Source organism: Cetorhinus maximus, chromosome 3, assembly GCF_964194155.1.
Source record: "Cetorhinus maximus chromosome 3, sCetMax3.hap1.1, whole genome shotgun sequence".
Lineage (NCBI taxonomy): Eukaryota > Metazoa > Chordata > Chondrichthyes > Lamniformes > Cetorhinidae > Cetorhinus > Cetorhinus maximus.
In genome coordinates this window covers 18,026,933-18,051,643 of record NC_135881.1, presented here as the reverse complement: position 1 = coordinate 18,051,643, position 24,711 = coordinate 18,026,933, and the positions used below count along the sequence as shown (strand labels likewise).

Genomic DNA, 24,711 nt, shown 5'->3' with positions numbered 1-24,711 from the left:
TTCTCATCCTTCAAAGCATCAGAGTAATGTGAGCATGCTGTGCTTAGATGCAATGTCCTTTGGAAGTTCATGGGTGAAATTAGAGAAGTAACAATGCTCGTGTTCATGCTGCCTGATGATGGAGGAGGTTCAGGAAGATCCTTAATGCATCTCGTCATCTTCCTCCTGGAATCTGCTGGCAATGAGTGCCTCACGAGCAAGCCTGCCTCATCTGGCCCGTGCAGTGGCCTTTTCGCCTATATCCTCGCCATCCAGGTCCTCATAACTATCATCATTTTTGAGGTCCTCCTCATTGGAGGGGACATGCAGCTCCTCCATCTTGTCATCTGCCAACTCCTCCCCCCTTTGCAGAGCCAGCTTGTACAACGCACAGCAAGCCACCTTGATATATGATACCCTCTGGGGATTGTAATGGAGTGCTCCACCAGATCTGTCCAGGCATCGGAACCTCATTTTCAGTATCCCTATGGTGTGTTCCATCAATGTCAGGGTTGCGGCATGAGCTTTTTTATATCTTCTCTCAGCAGCTGTCTGAGGCTGCAGCACAGGTGTCAGCAACCGCATCTTTTCAGGTAACCCTTGTCCCCGAGGAGCCAACCATGCACCCTGTGTGGTCCCTGGAAGATGAGGGATCTGAAACCTGCTCAGTCATGGACCATTCTTGGGTATGTGACGCAAGTCTGCATGATAAGTTTGTCATGGTCGTACAACAGCTGCACATGGAGCGAGTGGTAGCATTTGCGGTTGACCTATTAGACTGCTTGTTGCCACGGAGCTTTTTATAGCCGCATGAGTGCAGTCAATGGCACCCTGCACCTGCGGGAAGCTCTTGTGTTCTGGCTCGCCTGATCTCTGTCGACATTGACAAAATTGTGCGTCTTTGCAAAAATGGTGCCTGTAACTCCCTGGATGCATTTGTGGGCGGATGCTTGGGAGATCTTGCAGAGGTCCCCACTAGAGCCCTGGAATGAGCTACTACTGTAGAAATTGAGTGCAGCGGCGACTTTCACTATCACTGGCGATGGATGCCCTCCAAGTCCCCGTGGCGCCAAATCCTGCAGAATATGGCAAATGTGAATCACCAGATCCCTTGACATGCAGGGGCATCGGCAACACTGGTTCTCACTCATCTGCAGATAGCGCATGGAACATCTATATCCTGGGTCTAGCGAGGCACCTACAAATGACGACTCTCTGGGAACATCCTCTACGTCCAAAGGAGCACATGCTGCCCCTTGGTCTTGCGGGTGCTGCTCCTCCCTTTGATGAGCCAGGTGCCTCTGTCACATTCTTCTCTTTCTTCTCTCCAGCCTCTAAGCAATAATACAGGCAGCAATAACACCAGGCTCCATCTTCCTTTTGGTCTCCTCACTGCAGTATCAATGAGAGAGATGCAAAAGTTAGTATTTGTCTCCAAAGGCTCATTTTCGGTCAAAGAATCTTCTACAACTGTGACCTCAAGGCCTCTATAGGCATGCCAAAGAGTACTGGCCCCTGAAATGATGCCCAGTGCTCATGAACATTCACTACAACCCCCTGCCTGTGCCCCCCGCCACCCACATGACCAACTGCTAACAGCTTCGGCCAGGTGACTAAATGTTCTGCTTTCAGCTCAGGCGCTGGGCTTATCTTTACCTGCACTGTTTGTACTGACCATGAGGGTGAATGTGCAGTGTTTTGGGTGGTCCAGAGGCTTCTCCTCTGAGTGGTGCATGGTCACATTTCCAAAGGGGTTCTCAAGTTTCTCCAGTCGCCTGATAGTTCTGCAGTTCCATAATCCTCAGGTGAATTTGAAGGGTGCGCACGAGGAGTTGAAACTACAGGAACAATCATTGCCACTTTGAGGGATCAGTGCATGAATGGGCATAATTGCTTCACTTCCCTGACTCCCTGCATGTCTTAAGCAGCTGCTCACCAGTCTCGGCTGTGGCTCTGTCCTCATTTTGGAAGTTACATTTAAGTTGGTTGGTCTTCTAGTGCCCCCCCCCCCCCCCCCCCCACCCACCGCAATCCCCAGTCATGTGTTTCAATGCAGCCTTCCCCATTCATCACCCCCAGTGGAGCCCTTGCCCTGCAGCCCCTTCCCTTCTGTCAATCATGTCTGGCCCCTCCCACAATGGAGCCCTTTCAGCACAGTAAAAGCCACCTCCGCCTCAACCCTGGGTGGTCACTGTGGAGATTTGCCTGAGAGACCCCCTGAGACCAACGCAGTGAAGCCTGGTGCTGATCCCCATGAGCGCTGCGCTATTCAACTTATGCAAACTAACCTCGGAGTCCCCAGCAAAGTGCAGATCACCATCTGCATGTCATTTAAATCCTGTTGTGAAAAATGTCATTCTAATTGCACGCCGTCTTGGGCTCTTAATCCAGCGTGCAAGGATGATTCCAGCAAGCAGATGTCATAATTAGATGCAGATTTATGCTAATTACATTTGCGACGTTTGGCAGCACAAAACGTGGCCCACCATTGACGGCTGAAGCGCACAATCACTTCCTCATTTTACGTCATCGGAAATCCCGTTTTAGGCCTTCTTGCGAGATTTAGCTCTTGCACCCGCCATGACAGCCGCCCTGATTGGGAGCAGAAAATTCCAGCCATCATCTACTACTGAACTCTGAGGGCTCCCTGTGCCCTTTTATATATATGAATCCAACCAGGTTCAGTTTTGGTTTCCTTAGCAACTGGGTGGGACGGTTTCCTTTCTCAGTTTCTCTTTTCAGTTTCCCTTTTCAATTAGGTCTGCCTCAAAAAATATATCTTTTGCCCACAGATTCCATCACAATAAGAATGTTTTGTTGGTTACTATTGTCATCCTGTAGTTGTGTTTGAAAGTTGCAATTGTTGAAACGCAAAGGATTTAAGATAACGAAGATAGTCCTAGATTGGAAAAGCTGGAGGAAAAATGATTTCAGCTCCCAGTAGTGTGGTTGAATTGATGTAATTGTTTCGTTAACTATATTTCATGTTGCAGTGTTTTTATTTATAATGCATTATATAACAATAATGCTAGATATAACATGTAACACTGTCTACTTTATGTTTGCCCAAATCTTTCGGTTAGTGCTTTTGCCCAAAAAAAGGACATGTTACCAGCCGCATCGTCATTGCAGCATAAGTATTTTATTCCTACGGGTACATTTCAGTTTCCACTGGTGTTATTGGGGTAATGATGCTGAAACTATCCTGGTCATGATCATCCATTCATATTGTTGTTGATGTAGGTGCTTATATAGGGCTTTACGTTCTGCCCTGATATTCAGCAAAGCATTCATTGATGGTGAAGCTATGTTGTTATTCACAAGTCATGTATTCACTTTGCCACCAGTTTTCAGGAGACTCAGGAAGATCATTTTTCATTCGCACCCACATTTGTGTAATATTTGGTTTCTGGATTTGGTAAAAGGAACGGATATTGTGCTATACAATAAAAGTAAGCCAAAGTAAAGATGCCCATAAAAATAAGTCAGACCTTATGGCACTATATTCATGCTGTATCCTATCACATGTTATCACTTCATTATCCAAATCCAAGTGGCCTGGTGTTTTAGTTAAATTACACATATTACAGGTATATAGTCTGGAAAAAAAAAAAAGAGTTAAAGAAAGTTCAAATGTTGTGTCTAAGGTATGATATCTTAAAATCAATACTGCTAAATGGAAATGGCTATACCCTGAAAATTATATTTTATGAAGGATTTGTGTACTTGTATCAAATCCTTCATTCCACTATTAAAAGAATGAGTTTTATCCAATTTAAAATAAAATGGTTAATATTTCCATTAAAATAGTATAGAGAGGAATTTGATATAGGTGTATTAAGGCACATAGAATATAACAGAATGTAATTTCCTGAAGTTAAGTGATAAATACAGGCTGTATTGAAAGGAAATGAAAATAGAAATTTGGAACTAGACAGTAGTCAGAATCTGCAAAGAGAAAACATAGATGATGATATTTTGGATCACCAAGGGAGCACACTCAAAGTATTAAACTGCCCCTTCTCTTTACAAATGCTGAGCAACTTATATATAATCAGCATTTTCTGTTTTTAAGTCAGATTTCCAGCGTTTGCAGCTTTCTTTTTTCTCTCTACTTAAAGGAGGAACTGTGTCACCTCTGAAATTGGTAGGGACCAGATTACATTATAGTATTAATAAAGCCAAATAGGTAAAACTGTTCTCACTCTGGCATCCACTGTGATTTTTTAGTTTAGTTTTTTTACTTATAATCTTCATTAAGAAGTGTTCTTTTGAAAACCATACAATTAAATCCCACTGTCTGGGGAAAAAATTATTTCAGTGAATGCACATTTCCTGCTTCATTTTATATACAAAGCTGCAATAGCACCTTTGTTGATAATGCGGCAATGTCTGGCATCACAGTAATCACAGTGTCTTGATACCATGCAAATATGGGTTTTCACATGTTCATTATAATTGAATCTTTCCAAGAAGTCATAGAGAAATCTTCTGTGTGATCTAGAAGAATTTCTCATTAATTGGGATGGAGGAAGCGCGGATGCGGGGAAGAGAGGTGATTTTTGACTTATTAGGGCATGGTGTTGCACCAGTGAGACAAGGACCCTACACAAGTGACCCAGGAGTCCTTGATACAGTTGCCAAAAATAAAGAAGGAAAAAAGCTTTTCATTTCCTCAGCTTTCATCACTCATCTTGTTCAGCATGAAATGAACAGAAAACATGAAGAAAAAAAAGAAGCACCTCGTAACAGAGCCACTGTAAGATACGACTTACCAAGTAATAAATAACGGCTACAGCTTTATCTTACATTGGACTTCTTTTTAGATATCTTAGTTATCATTTCTGATAATTTATTATTTATTTGAATACTTTCATTTATGGATTCCTTTCAATGGTGTTCTTTTCTCTTTTAATTATTTGGAATTTGTTTATTTTAGAAAGCTGATATTTTTGTTCTATTTCTGCTGGGTAAGCTGCAACTCCATAAATAGAGTCCAGTTTAAACTGGAGTGTATGGCACCATTGTCCCACTGTTTGTTCAGCGTATGTGTGCTATGAATTAACAAATGTCATTCTTTTGTCTGTAATGGAAACCATGTCAGTAGCATGTAAGACACTTATACAAGCAAAAATTGGCACCTTTTTTAACAAGATAATTTAATTGGTCAATTTTAGACTTAAGTATGAAACCAAAATAAATCAAACTTATTTGTGTGATATTCTCTAGTCTTACTACATGTCTTTATTACGCAGTCTAGAGTGCATTTATTTCTGACATGGTTTTGTTTGGTTTGTATTTGGTGTGTCTGCTTTCTGTACATTTATGCAACGTTAACCATTTCAGTTGCATTTGAGCTCTATCACATTCCAGAAATAACTGCAAAGATTTAAATGATGGCAGCATCGCTTGTATATGAACACCAGTTATTTTTCACCACGATCCATGGCACTAGGAAAAAAATCAGAGCTATGTTTGTTTTGAAACCAGCGTTCTAATAAATGATAAAAGGACAGACTTCAGGAACGGGAACAGGCAGTTTTGCTTCTGTCAGTTCTGTCTTTAAGCAGGTGTTGTGAGGCCAGAGTGATGCCTCACTTGTAATGCAGTGTTATCTCAGTTATCTGACTAGAATCTTCAGCAATTAAACTAAAACTGAAGCCTGAATATTCACTCCTGGGTCGGAAGCACAGAGTTGGGACAATTCCTGGCTCCACAGACCCCATATTGGGAAGAAGTGCCCCAAAAGTTTGAATTTTCATTTTGGTTGGGGTGGGGGGGGGTGCTGGGTGAAATGGGGGTTGTGGCAAGTGACCCCAGAAACAGTGCAGAGGCTTCCGGGTGTGGAGACGACCTGGATGGAAGGCCTGTCTCTGCTTCAACAAAGTGCCAGTACACAATGAAAAACATCAATAAGGCAAGAAATAGCCCTCCAGCCTTCATCCGCACACCCCCACCCCGAAAACTCCCCATGCCCCATCCATGCCACCTCATAACCTCACTATGGTCCCTCATACCCTCCATGCCAACCTATGCCCCTCTACCCACCCTAACCCGTATTTAGCCCCATGCCAACTTCGAGCCAACTCATGCCAATGCATGCTCCCCCATCCACCACGCTTTGCCCTTACATTTACTATGCTAACTCACCTAGCCTCCACCATGGGCAGACCTCAGGACCCATGCTGATATTAAATAAAATTCTTAAGTGTCTATGGATGAATTAACTATCTCAAAAAAAACCCATTCACTACATTTTACTTCCTTTAAACAAAAATAGGTGGGAGGGCATATTGTGATGAGGACATAAGGAATCTGCAAGGGGATATAGACAGGTTGAGTGAGTGGACAAAAACTTGGCAAACGGAGTTTAATGTAGGAACATGTGAGGTCATGCACTTTGGTAGGAAAAATCAAAAAGCAGACTATTATTTAAATGGAGACTCCAAAAAACTGCAGCACAGAGGGGTCTGGGTATTCTTATGCATGAACACAAAACATTAGCATGCAGTTGCAGCAAGTAATTAAGGCGGCAAATGGAATTTTGGCCTGTATTGCCAGGGAGTTAGTTTAAAAATAGGGAAGTCTTGTTTCAACTGTACAGGGTGTTGGTGAGGCTGCACCTGGAGTACAGTGTACAATTTTGGTCCCTGTATTTAAGAAAGGATATACTGGCACTGGAGGCAGTTCAAAAGAGATTCACTAGGCTGATTCCTGGGATTAAGGGGTTGAATTATCTAGAACAGCTAAACAGGTTAGGCCTTTATTCATTAGAGTTTAGTAGAACGATGGGTGATCTTACTGAAACGTACAAGATTCTGAGGGAGCTTGGCAGGGTAGATGTTGAAAAGATGTTTCTACTGGTGGGGGAATCTTGAACTAGGGGACATGGTTACAGAATAAGAGGACACTCATTTAAAACTGAGATGCAAAGGAATTTCTTCTCTCAGAGGGTAGTGAATGTCTGGAATTCTCTACCTCAGAGATTTGCGGAGGCTAGATCATTGAAAGTATTTAAAGAGGAGGTAGATAGATTTTTGAAATATCGGATGGTTGAGGGCTAAGAGGAGCTGGTGCGAAAGAGGAGTTGAGGCCTAGGGCAGATCAGCCATGATCTTATTGAATGGCAGGGCAGGCATGAGGGGCTGATGGCCTACTCTTGCTCCTATTTCTTATGTTCTTAATTCCTTATAAAAACAAGCACAGAAATTCATAATTCATAGTAAGTTTATAAACACTTGGAGCTGTGAAGAGGTTTTTTTAAAATAACTAAAAGGCATTAGTTTTAAAAGCCTTGACAGTTCCCTTTGACAGCTCCTTTTGAGAATTCCCTGGACAACAACTTTTGAGAGCTCCCTATGACAGCTCTTGACCATTCCAATGAGTTTATGCACATTCATGTCCACTTTTAACAATGCCAAAGGGCGCCTTACCTCACCCACAGGGCAGCTTATCTCCCCCAACAGAGTCCCTAGAACATATTGAAAAGGGTTCCTTACCTCTCCAAAAGGTGACCCTACCTCTCCAAAAAAACTTGGCAGCTTTAGGCCTGGTTCTACCATCTGTAAAGTGCATAAGTTGTGTTTTGGACATTCCACAAGTGAAAATCAGATCAGCCTGAGACAGCTGCACTTCAACATGGTCAGTTGCCTCTGTGAACCACAGATGTGCAACTTAGAACCCACTCCCATTTCCTCCGCCTCCCCCCCCACCCCCCCAACCTCAAGTATGGTAATGTCAAATTGAGGGGTGGAACCTCCAGATTTGGGCCTTTTGCCACCATTTTCCCCATCATTATGAAAGTTCAGGCCTAATTCTATATAAATTTATACATCATTAAATGAATGCCATGTAGAAAACCAAATTGAAAGAAAAATAACTTTGACTTATATAGCATCTTTTGTATGCTTGGGGTATTCCAAATGCTTCAGTGAGTTACTTTACAAGTCAGCAATTGTTGTTTTGTAGGCAAAAATGGCATACTAGTTGTACAAAGAAAGATCCTACAAACAGTATTGAGGTAAAGAACAGTTAACCTGTTTTGGCAGTGGTGTGTGAGGGATATATAGTAGCCAGGATATCAAGATAATTCCCCTGCTCTTCAGCTTTAGTGACTTAAGATCTTTTACATCCACTAGGTGGGTCTTTTGTTTAATGTTCCTTTTGAAATGTAACATCCTCTAACTGCCATACTGAAGTACCAACCTAGAGTGTGTGCTCAAGTCGTTGAGAGGGTTTGCAGCTGCAACCTGACTCAGAGGTGAGAGAACCAGCAACTAAACCAAGATGAAGGGTAGAAGAGACTGAAGCAAAATTTGAAATAGCTGGGTTTTTTTTCTCAATTCCAGTCTCAAGCTGGTCAATGAAATCAAGCTATTAACTTCAACTATGCTTCCACATTATTAGCCAAGAATTAGGTAGATAGATAAACCAGAGTGGAGATGGGTTGGGGATAAATAAATGAAAGAATGTAAAATAGTTAATTTATGTTATGGATGGATAACTGTCAGCTTATGTGCAGCAACAGTTATCAGCCAAATAAACTGAAAAAAAATCAGTAAAAATTCTCATTGGGGACGTTTATAGATGTTTAATATGCTCATTTTTCTGGGCACCACATTTTAGGAAGGAAATGAAGGCTTTGGATAGAAGAAATTTACTAGAATGGGGTTACAGTTACGTGGCTAGGGTGGAGAAGCTGGGATTGTTGTCCTTGATGCAGTGAAGTCTACTAGGACAATTGAAAGAAGTTTTTAAAATCAATGAGGGTTTAAATAGGATCAAGAGAAGACCATTTAGCCTCTCAAACTTGTTCCACCATTCAGATTATGGCATACAAGGCTATGGGCCTAGTGCTGAAAAATGGGATTAGAATAGTGAGGTACTTGTTTGACCGATGCAGACTCAATGGGCCGAAGGGTCTTTTTCTGTGCTGTAGACCTCTATGACCGATCTGTGACCTAACCCCACATGCCCAACTTTGACCATATCCCTTAATATCTTTCAAAACTTCTACCATTCTTTGCATGCAGACATGTTCCTTAACTTCACTGTACTGAAAGATCTAGCTCTAATTTTTAGGCTATGTCCCCTAGTCCTAGACTCTCTAACAAGCAAAAGTAGTTTCTCTTGATCTACCTCATTATTTCCCCTTAGCCTTGAAAAGTTTTCTTCAGTATTCATATGGCTGGTCCAGTTCAGTTTCTGGCCGATGATAACCCTCCCCAGGGTGCTGGTAGTAGGGGATTCAACGATGGCAATGCCATTGAATGTCAAGGGGAGATGTTTAGATTCTTGTTGGAGATGGTCATTGCCTGGCACTTGTGTGCAAAAAAGAGAGTAAGAGAGGTTTAGGGAGGAAATTCCAGAGCTTAGAAACTTCGCAGCTGAATGCACGGACGCCCATGGCGAAGCAATTGAAATTGAGAATGGTCAAGAGTTCATCCAGAGTTTGAGGAGTGCAGATATCTTGGAGGCTTGAAGGGCTGAAGGAGATTTAAGAGAAAGGGAGCAGTGAGGTCATTCAGGGATTTGAAAATAAGGATGAAAATGTAAAAATTAAGACATTGCTTTAACCAGGAGTCAGTCAGTGTAGGTCAACAAGCACAAGGTTGGTGGGTGAACGGGACTTAGGACACAGCCAGCAGAGTTTTGGATGACCACAAGTTTATGGAGGTTAGAATGGGTAAGTGAGGTTGGGCAATAATTAGCACAGACGGAGGTGTCAAGGGTTGTTATTTTTGCAGAAGGGGTGATGACAGTAAATTTAAAGGAAAGGGTTCAGTAACTGATAGAACTGTTAGCAATATCAACTAACATGGGAGTCAGGAAGAGAATTTAGTGGTCTGTAGAATAGTTGGGATAGGATGGAGAGAGCACAAATATTAGGCTGACTAATCTGTAATTCCCTGATTTACCCTGTCACATTTCTTAAAAAGCAGAGCGATGTGTAATTTTCTAAACTAAAGGAATCCTGAATCGAGCTTTGGGAAATAAGTTACGGCATCTGCAATGTCCTCACTTACTGCTAGTTACTTTGTAGTGCTGTTATTTTCTTCATTATTGTTAATTTGCTTACATTAATTATGGTGAGCCCCTTTCCTTGATTCAATATCAGTTTCTTTGCGCCATCAGACACACTCTCTGCCTCTTCTGTAAATACTGACAAAGCAATTATTTAACATATCTGCCATTTCTTTTACTTTCATTTACAATATTACAATTGTCAAGTTTTAAAGGGACCCACATTGCCGTTGGCTACCCTGTTTTTCCTAATGTAATTGTAAAAAAAGTGTTGATTTTGACAAATGAGAAGGAACTGTTTCCAATAGCTGAAGGGTTGATAACCAGAGGGTACAGATTGGCAGAATAGCCGGAGGTGACATGAGGGAAAACTTCTTTATACGTTGAATGGTTAAGAATGCCCTGCCGATAGAATGGTGGAAAAAGATTCAATTGTAACTTTCAAAGGGGAATTGGATGAATACTTAAAAGAAGAAAAATATCAGGGATATGAGGAAAGTGCCAAGGAGTAGAACTAACTGGATTACACTTAAAAAAAAATTAGCACAGACTCGATGGGCTGAATGGCTTCCTTCTGTGCTGTATTGTTTTATGAACATAATTTTCCTTTTGCTAACCCGGAGATGCAAAGATAAGTTTCAGTACATTTACCATGACTCCAGGTAAGATCACGGGCCAGGAGCAAAATTGAACCTTCCTTCTGCACTGTGACTCAGTTATTTTTATTTGTACACTATGTTTTTAGCATAGACTTTAAGGGCTTATTCTTCAATTGAGCATATGCCATCTCAACATGTTATAAGCCCTATAACGTGGAAGGCAAGAATCCAATCATACCTTTAGATGGTATACATCAGAGAAGGACAGCAGCTAATGAAAATAAGTTGCAGCAACAGGACTTTAGGGCCAGGATTTTCTGGCCCTGCACAGCAGAATCCCCCACAGTATGCAGAAAGCCATTAAAATGCCTGTTGACTTTGGCGGTACTAGAAGATCCCGCCGGCAGGAGGGGCCAGAAAATTCCAGCCTAGGTTGTTCCCAGTGATAGGAAATAGCATAGAATGTATAGATCAAGGCCCAGTTATCTCAAATCTGTGCCTTTTTGGGAGTTTGAAGTTACAGTGGGAGAACAGGAAAACCCATGAGGCACCTTCTTTGTAACTTTGAAAACTTTACACAAAAAAATGACCACAACTACCGGGCTACCATTTTGGCTGGAAGTTAGTTAGGCCAAAACATCATCCTGGAGCATTCAGCCCTTGTTCTGCGGCCAGGAGGCTGCTTCTAGGTAGCTGCCATGTTCCTGACACTTCAGAGGCTGACTTGAAAATTGCAATCAGCCTCTGATAACTGCTCTTAATTGGGCTTTAAATTATCCTAATAAGCTACCCACTGCTTGCCAGCAAGTAACTGTTCTATCCCTGAAATGACCGCCAACAAAATGGTTTTTACTTTGTGTTTATCTTCACAGAAGAAGATACAGAAAACCTCCCAGATATTCTAGGCGACCAAGGGACTTGTGAAACTGAGGAACTAAAAGAAATTAGTATCAGTAAAGCACTTGAAAAGTTAACTGGATTGAAGGTTGATAATATCCCCTGGAACAGATGAGCTTCATCCCAGGGTGTTGAAGGAGGTGTCTAGAGAGATGGTGGATATTTTTCAAAATTCAATAGATTCTGAAAATGTTCCTGCAGATTGGAAAGTAGCAACTGTCACCCCACTATTTAAGAAGGGAGGAAGAGGGAAAATGGAGAACTACAGATCTGTTAGTTTGACTTCAGTAGTAGGGAAAATGTTAGAATCTATCATAAAGGATGTGATAACTGGACATTTAAAAAAGAATGGTAAATTGGGCAGAGTCAACATGGATTTATTTGACAAACTTGGAGTTTTTTGAGGATATTTCTTGTAGCATTGATAAAGGAGTACCAGTGGATGTGGTGTATTTGGATTTTCAAAAGGCTTTTGATAAGGCCCACACAGGTTAGTAAATAAAATTAGAGTGCATGGGATTGGGGAAAACATACTATAGTATGGATTGAGAATTGGTTAACAGACAAATCAGACAGTAGGAATAAACAGATCATTCTCAGGATGACAGGTTGTTATTAATGGGGTACTGCAAATCAGTGGTAGTTCCATAGTTGTTCACAATCTATATAAATGATTTGGCTGTGGAGACCAATTGTAAAATTTCAAAATTTGATGACGACACCAAACTGGGCGAGAACATAAATTGTGAGGAGGGTGCAAGGAGGCCTCAAGAGGACTTGGACAGGCTACGTGAATGGGCTACAACATGGCAGATAGAATATGTGAATAAGTGTGAAGTTATTCACTTTGGTAGAAAAAACAGAAAGGCAGAGTATTTCTTAAAATGGAGGGGGGTTGGGAAATGTGGGTGACCAAAGGGACCTGGGTGTCCTTGTTTATGAGTCACTAAAGGTTAGTATGCAGGTGCAACAAGCAATTAGGAAGGTGAATGTTGGCCTTCGTTACAAGGAGATTTGAGTACAGAAGTAAAGATGTCTTGGTGAAGTTGTATAGAGCTTTGGTGAGACCTCACCTGGAGTATTGTGTACAGTTTTGGCCTCCTTATCGGAGTAGGATATACTTGCCCTGGAGGGAGTACAACAGAAATTTACCAGATTAATCCCTGGGATACTGGGATTGTTTTATGAGGAGAGATTGGGGATACGGAGTCTGTATTCCCTGGAGTTTTGAAGAATCAGAGGTGACCTCAATGAAACTCTCAAAATTCTTACAGGGCATGACAGTGTAGCTATACATAGGATGTTTCTCCTGGCTAGTGAATCTAAAACCTGGGGACATAGTCTCAGGATAAGGGGTAGGCCATTTAAGACTGAGATGAGAAGGAATTTCTTCACTCAGTCGGTGAATCCTCTACCCCAGAGGGCTATGGAAACTCAAGCATTGAGCATGGTTCAAGACAGAAATCGATAGATTTCTGGAGACTAATGACATCAAGGGATATAGAGATAGCGTGGGAAAGTGGCATTGAGACAGATGATCAGGCATGATCTAGTTGAATGGCAGAGCAGGCTCCATGGGCTTGAATAACCTATTCCTGTTCCTATGTTTGGAGGTGGGATGGTGCCAATTTATATAACAGCAATAGGCTGAGAAGATAAACCTGTATTTGGTAGGTGAGGCAATGATAGAACACATAATAGGGTAGAATTTCCACATTAGGCACAGTTGGCAATCCAAGTGCCAATTGCACCAAAACTACGCTGGTTTTTGAGAAATTATTTTCTCCTGGAGTTTCCGTCAAATTTATTTGCATATCGCCATTGCAAAATCTGCCATAAATCAGCGCAATCGGGCAATGCATTAAAACATTATTTAAGAACAACATTTGCTTTGATATATTTTAAAAGTGGTAACTAGGTGCAATTCGATTAACACAGCTGAAATTGGGATATCGGAAAGAAATAAGTGTTCGTAAACAGTGCCAAACCACCAACTGAGTAACCCGATTTTAAGTTACTGAAAATGACTTTAAAAAAGATAGAACAATTTGCTAGTTATATTGGGTGCAGTAGGCCAGTTTCTTAATACATTTGAAACATTCAAAAGAACCAGTTTAATTTTTAAAACTCAATGGTGATTAACTCAATCCAGGGGCGTGGCCAGATTTGTGGCTGGGTAGCTTCTAACGAGATGTATTTTAAAGTAGCGGAAACTCGATTTGCGCTAAACATAATGTTAACATTTGTGCTTCTCTAAACAATTACAAGCGAATTGTGCAGGAAAAGCTCCATCACAACATGAGAATAAATTGAAACTGAGGTTTTAATACCGAAGTTGGAGAAATATTTCCCCACCTTAGATGATAATTACAAACAAAAAGGGCATTCGAGTGTGAATTTTAATTCACCAGCTGAAATCCAGGGGAGGGAGCTGCCGAGCATCCCGTCCGGGAGTTTCCGTGAGCGGCATCACTTTTGGTCCTCTAACAGCCCACGAACCGGCTACGCACCTGAATCAAGTGTAAAGAAACACATGGCTTGTTACAAGGGCAGGCCAGCAGCGACAGTCACCAGACCACCCACCTAAACTCAGTTAAATTGTTGAAGGAGCCTGACTTGGGGGAGAGCGGGGCATTTTTAAATTAACCCGCCCGTCAGAGAACCAATAGGATCGGATGCAACACTGATTTTATACTCCATTGAAATCAATTAAGTAAAACCGATGTTCCAGCCAATCTCAGGTTAAAATTACCCCCTTAGACTTTCCTTGGGGGCTTGGAGGAGCACCTTTGGTCCTCCTGGCCCAGGAAGAAAATGTTTTTTTTCCCCCCAAACATACCTGCACCATTTAGTATCATCGGCCAGAGCAAGCAAGGCAGTCGCTTTATATTGAAGGACGAAAAGTTGTTCTCTATGATAGTCTGATTCGGGGAGCGAATAAATAGAAACATAACCAATGCTTTGAAAACATCTTACAACGAGTGAGAAAAGACAAAAACAGAAAATGCTGGAAAAACTCAGGAGGTCTGACAGAATCTGTGGAGAGAAAAACAGAGTTAACGTTTCGAGTCAGCATGACTTCTTCAAAGCCGGATTTTTTGTTTGTTTTTCTCTCCACAGATGCTATCAGACCTGTTGAGTTTTCCAGCATTTTGGTTTTGTTTCAGATTTCCAGCATCCGCAGTATTTTGCTTTTATTTAAGTGAAAGAACACATTGTGATGCTGAATGTTAATAAATTTAAGTTCAAAGTACAGGAAATCAGCTACATAAGACAGACAAAAAACCTTGTAGATCAGGAAAAATGTCAAAGCAATCAAAAATTTGAAAAAACATGAAACAAAGAGACATCTGTAATGCTTCGGCATGACTATTTTAATCAAGTTGCTGCCAAATTTGTTAGATGTCAGTTAACTGCTAAGAAAGGCACTTTTAAAAAAACAGCATAACATTTCCAGTGCTGAAATATTACATGACCAAACTATTAATGACTATGGTATATGCTTCCAGTCCAAGAAGGAATTGGGATCCAGAGACACCCTCCCTCCAGGAATGTGATTTTTAAATCGCCCCTGCATCTAACTAAGGGAAAAAAAGTTCAATTTTTTTTAAATCCCAGTTAAAATCAGTAATACTGACACCAGTAGTACTGGAGTTCCATTTTAAGGTATGCAAGACCAGTCCAGACAAGTTTCAGTGGTACCTTCGTTTCCAAGTTTTAATTTTTTTTTTCCTTCTGAAGGACCATTACTTAAAGACCAAGCCTTTATGTGTGATTTATGAATGTTTACACCAGCTTTTATGCCCAAACAGAAACTATTAGCTTAGTGTGGTACAAAATATTCCACCAATACATATTTACTCGAAATGTTGTAGAGAGTAACCATTGAATCATAGAATCCCGCTGCACAGAAAGAAGCCATTCAGCCCATCGTGCCTGTGCTACAAGTTTTGAAAGAGCTATCCATTTAATTCCACTCACACTCTTTTCCCTATAGTCCTGTGATTTTTTTTCTCTTTCAAGTATATATCCAATTCCATTTTGAAAGTTAGTACCACTGTTCCTTTTTTGAATCTGCTTCCATTACTCTTTCAGCCAGTACATTCCAGATCATCATAACTCATTTCTGGCCCTTTTGCCAATTACCTTAGGTCTGTGAGTTCTGGTTATTGAATAATTTATGAAACAGTTAATTAATGAAATCTGACCAAAACTATAAAGCATGGAACTTAAGTTGTAAATGTACAGTCTTACGGTAAATTGTACTCCTGCTCCTCATGAGCCCACAAAAATGATACCTTTAGTGGTCCTCTTTGGTTCTATCACCCATACAACTGATTAGAACCTGCACTGCGCAGGTTTTAACCAAATTGATCAAAAATGATTATCAGGGTCATATTTACATCATAAGACCTCAATTTCAATATATGGGACCTGAAATAGGCAGATGTTTTAGACACCCGACGGTAAGCCCCTTTCAACATGGAGCTCACAACACATTTTGAGGTTTGCGTCAAGAGAAGGCAATTGGCTGGATTTTCAATTGTCGGCAGCGTCAGATGCAGGGGCGATTTAAAAATCACATTCCTGGAGGGAGGGTGTCTCTGGATCCCAATTCCTACGTGCTCTCTGATTTTCAAAAGCGGGAGGATTGGGGAGCTCACTCATCTCTAATTCAACGCCTGTTAAGCTCTTTGAGTTTGTTAACAGGCTGGGGAGGCAAATGTGATTTTGGCGAATTTGAACAATCTGCTGCACATTCATGCACAGGGTTCAAAGCAGGGAGAAGTGAAAGTTTCTATCGTGCTCTTTACCTCTGACTTGACCACGTTTGTAAGCTTTTATGCTGCTGGCCATCCGAGGTTGCCCATAGTCTTCAGCACGGGAGTGACAGACCTTAATCATAGCGGCAATCTGCTTTTGCCATTCGCCCACTGCAGGCAGCCCTGCCTCTTGGAAACGGTCGGTGCCACTAATTGTGTTCCGAGCTTGGCCGTGGCTAATTAGGGCCTTAACATTTTCAAATAACGTCGGGTGAGAAGTTGCAACGTGGGATCGGGACACAGAAATTATACGGGTGCCAGGTTCCTGACCCAGATTTGAAAATCCAGCCCAATATATCTAAAGTGTTTAGAGCCATCTAGTAGTTAGATATGGGATTAATATAAAATATCATGAATTAATTGGATCAACTAGGCACTAAGACAATTACGTGCATATCATTTGTGATTTCCATTCAACGACTTTGTGTTCTGAGCCACTCACTGCATAGGAGGCCCCAGCAGTTGTACTGGGCCTCAGAAAATCTCACCTCATCTCATGATTTGAGATGGGAACTGACATTTTGAATTCAAGCTAAAGATACACTGCAGATATTCTCCCTAGTATCATTGATATATTAGACTAATGACCATTATAATCATCAGTCTTGCAGAACAAGCTCCATGCTTCTAAAGAGGCCATCAAAAGAAAATGAGGGTGAATTTCTGTGAGGATTGTCTCACTAGTTTTGGGCAGTGGAGAAACCTGCATCAACGCTGATATTTTTCTGGGGTTTCACAGCTTTTCCAATGTGACAAATGAGCAGAAGATCCCTGAAGTAATTGACTCCCATTATCTTTATCATACTGTTTAGATTTGATTTAAACTGAAGTGACAACTGGTTCCTTATTTGCACACACACTGCACGAATGGTAACATTTTAATAAAGTTAAATTTAAGTAATATTGTACTCACCTGTCACTGATTCTTTGCAGGAACATTCGTAGAACACAAACTTCAGTAGTTTCTACTTGATTGCTGCTTTAGTGGAATGTTACCATTTGTTTAGTATGCAGAAATGCAGCTACACACTGATCACTAACGTGAACACCAAATAAAAGTGAATTTGTAGAATCCCAGCACATGGTACTTGTGGGAATAAGTGATGAGGTAGCAGTACAGTTTTATCAAAGCAGTGACTGTAAGAGTAGGTTCCATCATTTCAGCTTGTCTGTTTCTGATTCCACGCTTTTCATCCTGTTTCTTGTAGTCACTGAACAAGAGACTAAAGTTCCCAAGAAAACCATCATCATGTAAGTGCTTAGTTTCTTCATTACTGCTTATTTAAGCTGTCATGCTTGTCCATCTCACCGCATGCTTGTTGACATTGTGCCATGCATAACAAATAATCACTGTTTTCCTGTGCATGTCAATGTTTGTCGGAATTACAGTTTGGTTGGCTAAAATTTTAGCCTGGAGGCAAATTTTGTTTGAGGATGTTGGGGTGGGGTCTGAGGAGGAGGAGGAGGAGGTGGGGGGGGGGTGCATGTATGATGAATTCAGGAAACCCATCAGGAAGAGTTACCTGAATGTCCTGCACAATTTAACTTCAGAGCTCCTTCAAGTAAAGTTCACTCCCCTAGGCAGCCCAATTGAGAGGCCAGAGCCCTTTTGAGCGAAAAGTCTATAAGAGCAGGTAGATATTTTAGGTGAGTACAAGAAATGATGGTAGGGGTCTCCCAGTCGTAGGTAGGAGAATTCCCATGATGGCCTGGGAATCCCAGTCGTGGTGGGAGGCGGTATGGTGGTCTGGGGAGGTTCCGTTGGTGGCCGAGGGAAGCAGACAGCTCGCCAGACTGGAGAGGGGGTGAGGGGCGGGTCTTGTATGTTAACCTCATGTTATGACCCCAACCCATCCGTTTTTGGGAGTTAAGATTCATGGTTTCCATAAATTTCACAAAGGTGATATCTGAATTACAAGGATTTTCATTAACATTAATTTGACCTTTTGATAAAAAAGATTAATTTGTTTAATATCAGTTATATTTGGCTTTAAGCATTTGTTGCGAGCTTTCAAATGTAACTTCTATTACGGTCAAGATAAGGTTCAGGGCAAATGCTCAGAGCTGAATGCTTATGAATGCCAGTTCTTTCCTATTTTCATGTGCACTTTGAATGTAATTACTGATGACCACTAAATTTTATAGTTGGAGTGTAAAACTTATATGCTTAGTGCAAAATAATTCAGTAGCTATACATTTCAAAGAAATATGCTATGCAAATTGGAAAACTATGTTGAATCAAAAATTTAACTGCAATATTATTTCCTGAAACTTAATCCAAATTAATGGTCGGTCAATTGATTGATTATAATATACTGACTGCATAATTTCTCAAGAACCAATTGTTCAGAAAATTTATAATTATTACTTGCCTGTCTTTAATTTTTCAGTACTACTAATAACATGGTTTGATCAGTTGGATTACATCTGCAATCTTACAATTATTAAAAATGGTTTCAAATCCATAATCACGTCTCACACTTTATATGATGATTATAAACTTACTTACATCACCATCTGAAACCCCCTACCAAGCAATTATGAGCTGTATTCAACTGTAGTAATCAAATAACTTTTAAGTCAACGAAGCATTTTCAGTTGGCACAATATATGGATATAAAGTGACACAAAGTGATAAAATCTTAAAGCCTTTGGAATCTGTACGGTAAATTGAGAGAATTCAATTGATTTTATTTCTCCTATAACCTCTAACTTCCTATTTCTAATATTAATTGCATTTAATGAAGTATATTGATGCTGGTTCTTTCACTATTTGCATAGCCATGTCAGAAATACAGCACTGGTAGAGATTCATATCCCACTCATGCAAGATATAAGTTAGTCAGTTCACAGTTGTTGGGGAAAGAATCTGTGCCCTTATAAAACATTTTTATTCCTCCTGCCTGCTGGCTAAAGGAGGTATATTAGAATAAACATTCACTGGAAAATTATACAGTCCGCTTTTTGCATAGTAACTGGTGTATTCTCTTAAAAGAACTGAAACCTGGTGTTAAAACAGCAATTTTAAATTACTACCAGAAGCGTAATTTATCAGAATGAATAATTACCACTGACTTCATTTGTGTTGAAACATGCATGTCAGCATTTTGTACCTAAAATGAATAAGATGCAGATTTCAGTAAGAAGCACCTTTTTTCCAATCACTATAACATTTTAACATGACTGCAGTGCACTGACATGTATTGCATCTAACTGATACTTAAGAGTGCCTTGCTCACCAACTAATCAAAAGTTTGTCTGCATCAGAGCTAATGATGCAGTGTGGACAATGGGATCCTTCTGATGGTTAAATTGTTAAAACATTTTTTCATGATTAGTGAGGAGACTATTACAACAGTAGTCAAAAGCCCAAAGGTTAAACGACGCAGATCTTCAAGTATCTCCCCTGCAAGATTGCCAAGATCACAGGAAACAGTACCAGAAATAGCTTTCTCAGCTAGACCCAAGAGGCCAACTCCTAAGCTTCAGCCTGAACCCAGAGAAACCTCCATGAAAAAGCCACCCATTCCTGCAGTTATGATAACAGAACCCGAAGAACAAGGCGCAGCTGCAAGACATATTTTTGTTAAAACTAAAGAACAAGAACAAAAGCCGAGCTGGATAGAAGTTGAAGAAGTGATTGAATTCAAAGTTAAGCAAAGCACAAAACCTGAAAGGAAAAGATCAGTCTCCCCTTCTACCCGCACCTTATCTGAGCAAAGACAGGTCAGACGTAGATCTTCAAGTCCAAGATCTAAGCGACCTCTTACATTTGACCCTAACATAAACAACTCAAACAATAATCTGGTAGAACAAATGCGATCTTCTATTTCAGAAGAAAATCTAAACAATGCAGATTCTCAGTCTCTTGTCTGTGAACCTGAGACTACCACAGAGATTGAACCCATCACATCAGATGACATTAATCCTGATTGTATATTAGACCATTTTGCTGATGCTTCTTACGAAGCATCTGCTCATGCAGTGAATGAATACAATATTCAACCAAGTATAAGTGAAGATCAATGCAAATCTAATACCCACCTGCTTGAAGTGGAAACACCACTTGTTGCACATGTAGGTGAAACGATTATGTTAAGTTTTGAAACACCTGAACCCATGGATGATGAACAGCTATCCTTCAAAAATCTATCTGATATTAAAACAGCATCTCCTTTGGCGGTTGTGGATCTCCCATTGGACATTTCTGGTGATGAAATGGAGGAATTTAAGCCAGAGCATGAAGAAGAAATAGATACAGAAGATGAAAATGTCATTATTGATGAACCCCATGAACCCAGCAGTGATGATCTAACAAACAGGGACACCAAAATTTTGACTCATAATGGCAAGTTATTAACTTTGGAAGATCTTGAAGATTACATTCCTGCTCAAGGAGAAACCTACAAGTGTGAGGATTCAGTTGACCAAGATTTCCCATCAGCTGCTAGTTCCAACGAACCATGTGAAATTTCTGTTCTACAGGCAGAAATAAATGAACCTACAATCGGCAAACCAGTTTTACTTAATGTCGGGAGGCCGGTTGTTCCTAAGATGAAACCAAGTTATTTGCATCAGTTTGGAGATCAACGACCTGGAGGCATATTCATGTCAACATCTCGAGTGACGGAAATGCATTCAGTGGGGCCATCAAATTTATCAGTACATGTCAGTGGATCATGTACTGAATCAGTCATCCACTCCTCAACAGCAGCAGAGAAGAAACCACCATTTGAATTAAAAACATCTTTTTGCACTGAAGTGCAGTGTTCTGTGGACAGTGGACAGCCAAGCTTTAAAACTGAAGTTTCTACAAGAACTCTTAACTATGGAGAAACTGTCACTTTACATATCAATAAGAAAGACCCACCAGAGGAGCCCAGCAAAAGCAAACATGATAAACTTAAAAAATAATCTTATGATGTGGGAGCATCTCACTTAGTTTAAGATGAAATATAGCAATGGAGAAAATGTAATTAATAAAGTATTTCTAGTGTTAAGGGAGAACATTTAGAAGAAGAACTTCTAATAAAGTTAGTGCACACCATTCCAAATAATGCAAAAGTTTCAGTAGAGCTATTGGACTTCCAAATTTATAATAAACATAAATATGTTAAGAATTTACAAGATATCATGCGGTCCTCTTCATAGCTATTAGTTTTCCAAGGAATATAATTAAATATTATTCAAATGTTCTCTCTTTAGTTGGGTCTTGTGATCACTGCAGAACCGACTAGTCAAACTGACAGTATACTCAGTTTAAATAAGTGTGTTATCATCACTGTGACTTCTTGGTTTCATGCCAGTATGATCAAAAATGCTGGAGTACACAAAGAGATGTTGACACTGTCATGCGCCATTAAAATGCCTAATTTAAAGGGATAAGAATTATTTTGTGTTTTCAAAGGAAAATCACAATTAATCATTTTGGATGTCATATCAATCGTTGGAGCTTCTTATTTTGAAAATTTACATCTGATTTTGCTGATTTGTCAGACAGTTTTTGCTGATTTGGCAACAGACAATCTTTTGTTGTCCCTTGTGGATTAAATGTTAACTCTGAGAAAAAATATATAGCATGTAGAACTCAATTTTGTATTTTTGCAACAATTTCATCACAGTTCTACTAACATTATTGAGAAATCGCCTTGTGGGTTGCCTAACGGAAGGACGTTAGGGGGTTGTAGTATTCAACCATTATAGACTAATGTTGCTCAAGCTATGAAACAGGCATGCACTTTTTTGCTGAAATTGATTGTCACTGAACCTCTGATAATATATTTGTTGTCCCCAACTTTTCAAAAAAAGTAAAATAATGGGAAGAAGATCATCAGAGCAAACAAATATTAGATAATGACAATTAATGTGGTGTGGCAAACTTTAGTTAACATAGAACATTCTTACACTTGTCCATGGCCATAGGACTTGTGTCTGACATGATCAAAATCGCAGGCTGTTTTCCAAAATAAATGACATAACAGACTAGAGAAAACTTGTTCTCAGAACTAAACTCTTCTTCTGATCAATACAATTTTAGTATTTTCTCCCTATTTATTTTAGAGAATGGAAAGTGTGTTGCAATCTTGAATGTTTATACATTTAGGATCCATCCATCTGTTTAGATGTCAACATGTAACTTCCACAATGCTATCTGAATGATTTATAATATTGTACTCTTTTTAAAAATGTGCAAATACCTACTTTCTTGTTTAACATTCATTTAGTTACTCCTAATATTATTCGGTTTGAAGTAAGAGATAATGGCTGAGTTCAAAAAAATTCTAATGACTTCTACAGTCACGTGGATAGTTAAAAAAAATTGGAGTGGGAGGTTTAAGCTGAGTTTATAATTTCTTCCACCAATGCTAGTTAAGTGCAGGATGTGCAGCACATTTTGATTATATGTGTTCTCCATGCTCTAGACTGTTAAAAGGATGTGTGGTGGTGTGTATTAGTACAGTACTTTTTTTTGGGCCACTAAAAGACCTGTAATTTTAATGCAATATGAATATTAAATTACTTCAAAAATACCAGCTTACAAATGGTGAGCTCCAGCAGGCAGATTGCTATATGAAACTTTATTGCACGCCTACATTTGCAAATCTTGAAACTTTGTAACAAACAAAAAGTAAAAAAAGGTTACTTCAAAGAATAAGTGCAACAGCCATGACAGTACTGCATCTTGAAAAGAAAACTTGTGCAATATACATTAACTTTGACAAACTGGTACCTTCAAATATATTAAGTAATGTATCTTGTACAGTATGTGTTTAAAAACAGCATAAAATGTTTGGTGCATACTTGTATGTTTTGTAAGGGGATAATATATTTTTAGATATGTATAGTGTATTAAAAAATTGAAGTGTGTCTCCTAATTTCTGTGTGGTAATTTTGAACCCCTTAATAAAGTCTAGTTTCTGCGATAAACTTGTCATCTAAGTTAACTTTAAATATATATAAAACATACATTTAGCATCTGGAGGAAATAATTTGAAAAAACATTCCACAAAGACAAAATAGAGCTTCATGTGTGGGTTAGAAGTTTAATTTGAAATGAAACTGAAAAATAATATATTAAGATTATCTGAGTCTTACTTTCTTAACTGAGTCTTAGCCTTTTTAAAAGTGTATGCATTAACATAGTGTGTTCATTAACAAATGTAGAAACCACAGGCATGATTTTTAGCTGGAGTCAAGAAGGCACTAAAAATAGCATTCTCGGGTGCCGATTTCACATGCTGCTCCTCACACAGGTGAGTTTCATCAGGACAAGGGAACGTGCCCTTTTCTGCGATAAGACCAGTTAAAATAGTTAAGGAGCTCTTTGAGGGTCAGTTTGAGATTTTAGTGTAGGCTTTCAGATTGGACACTGGATCAGGGGCAGATCAGGTGCATGGATGCGGCAACGTGGCAGGGACCTAGTCATGCCCACACCATCAACATAGATGAGCCCATAAAAGGGAACAGGAATGAGAGGGGCATCAGCCATTGGGTGCATTGGGTACGCACAGTTTTCAGGAGAGTGGTCTGTATGTGCTCAGGTAATGCAGGGGGAGTCATCATCCTCTTGATAACAGCGGTGGGGGGCAGAAGAGAAGAGGGTGAGGCTTCCAGACATTATTGGGAGTTCAGTTGAGCACAAGGAAGGCAATAGCTGGCAATTGAAGTGCAATGCTCAGATTTTGAGTCTAGTGGTGATAAGGATGAACATCCTCAGTGGGAGAAGCACAGCCCCAAGCATGAGGAGGGCAGTGGACAGGAACGAGGAGCAGAAAGGCAATGGAGGCCACACCCTCAACATTGGATCTACCGCCAAAGATGGAGCTACCTGGACATGTTGGAGAACCAGTGCTTCTGGAGACTTTGCCTATCCAGGCAGATTTGTGATTTGTGCCCTCATTGCTGAAGACTTCACAATTCATGGCACTGCTCTCCATACCTGCCAGTAGCCACCAAAGTCACTGTGGCCTGAAACTTGTTCACCTCTGGCTCTTTCTGAGGATCAACTGCGGACTCTGTTGGTGCCTCACAAATGGCTGGACACCATTGCATCTTGTAGGTCACTGATGTCCTGTTTACAAGCGCTGGGCAGTACATTTAATTCCAGACAGATGGGATCTCGTACACACAAAGGGCATCGGTCGCTGGATTCCCTTGGTGCAGGGCATCTTTGATTGCACCCATTTGGCCTTCAGGGCACCAACTGACGGCCCAAATAGATTCTTCAAAAGAACATAAGAAATAGAAACAGGAGTAGGCGACCTTTGAACCCGCTCTGTCATTCCTAAACTGCAACCGCCCACACAGCTCTCAATGCTTGCAGCCCAGGACTGCTCCAGTGAAGACATGGCCCTGAAAGCCAAGAAGAGTTCAGTGACCCGTCACTGGAA

General features: G+C 40.3%; 1 protein-coding gene across 1 annotated transcript in view; it reads left to right on the top strand.

The window, feature by feature from the left end:
- obscnb (obscurin, cytoskeletal calmodulin and titin-interacting RhoGEF b) overlaps window positions 1-23,188 on the top strand; it is a 691,209-nt gene extending 668,021 nt beyond the window's left edge. The window contains exons 91-92 of the mRNA XM_078536828.1: window positions 17,530-17,572; window positions 19,660-23,188. Coding sequence (XP_078392954.1) covers window positions 17,530-17,572; window positions 19,660-21,235 — 1,619 coding nt within the window. The 3' untranslated portion in view covers window positions 21,236-23,188. The remainder of the gene's footprint in view (window positions 1-17,529; window positions 17,573-19,659) is intronic.
- Window positions 23,189-24,711: the final 1,523 nt, after the last annotated feature.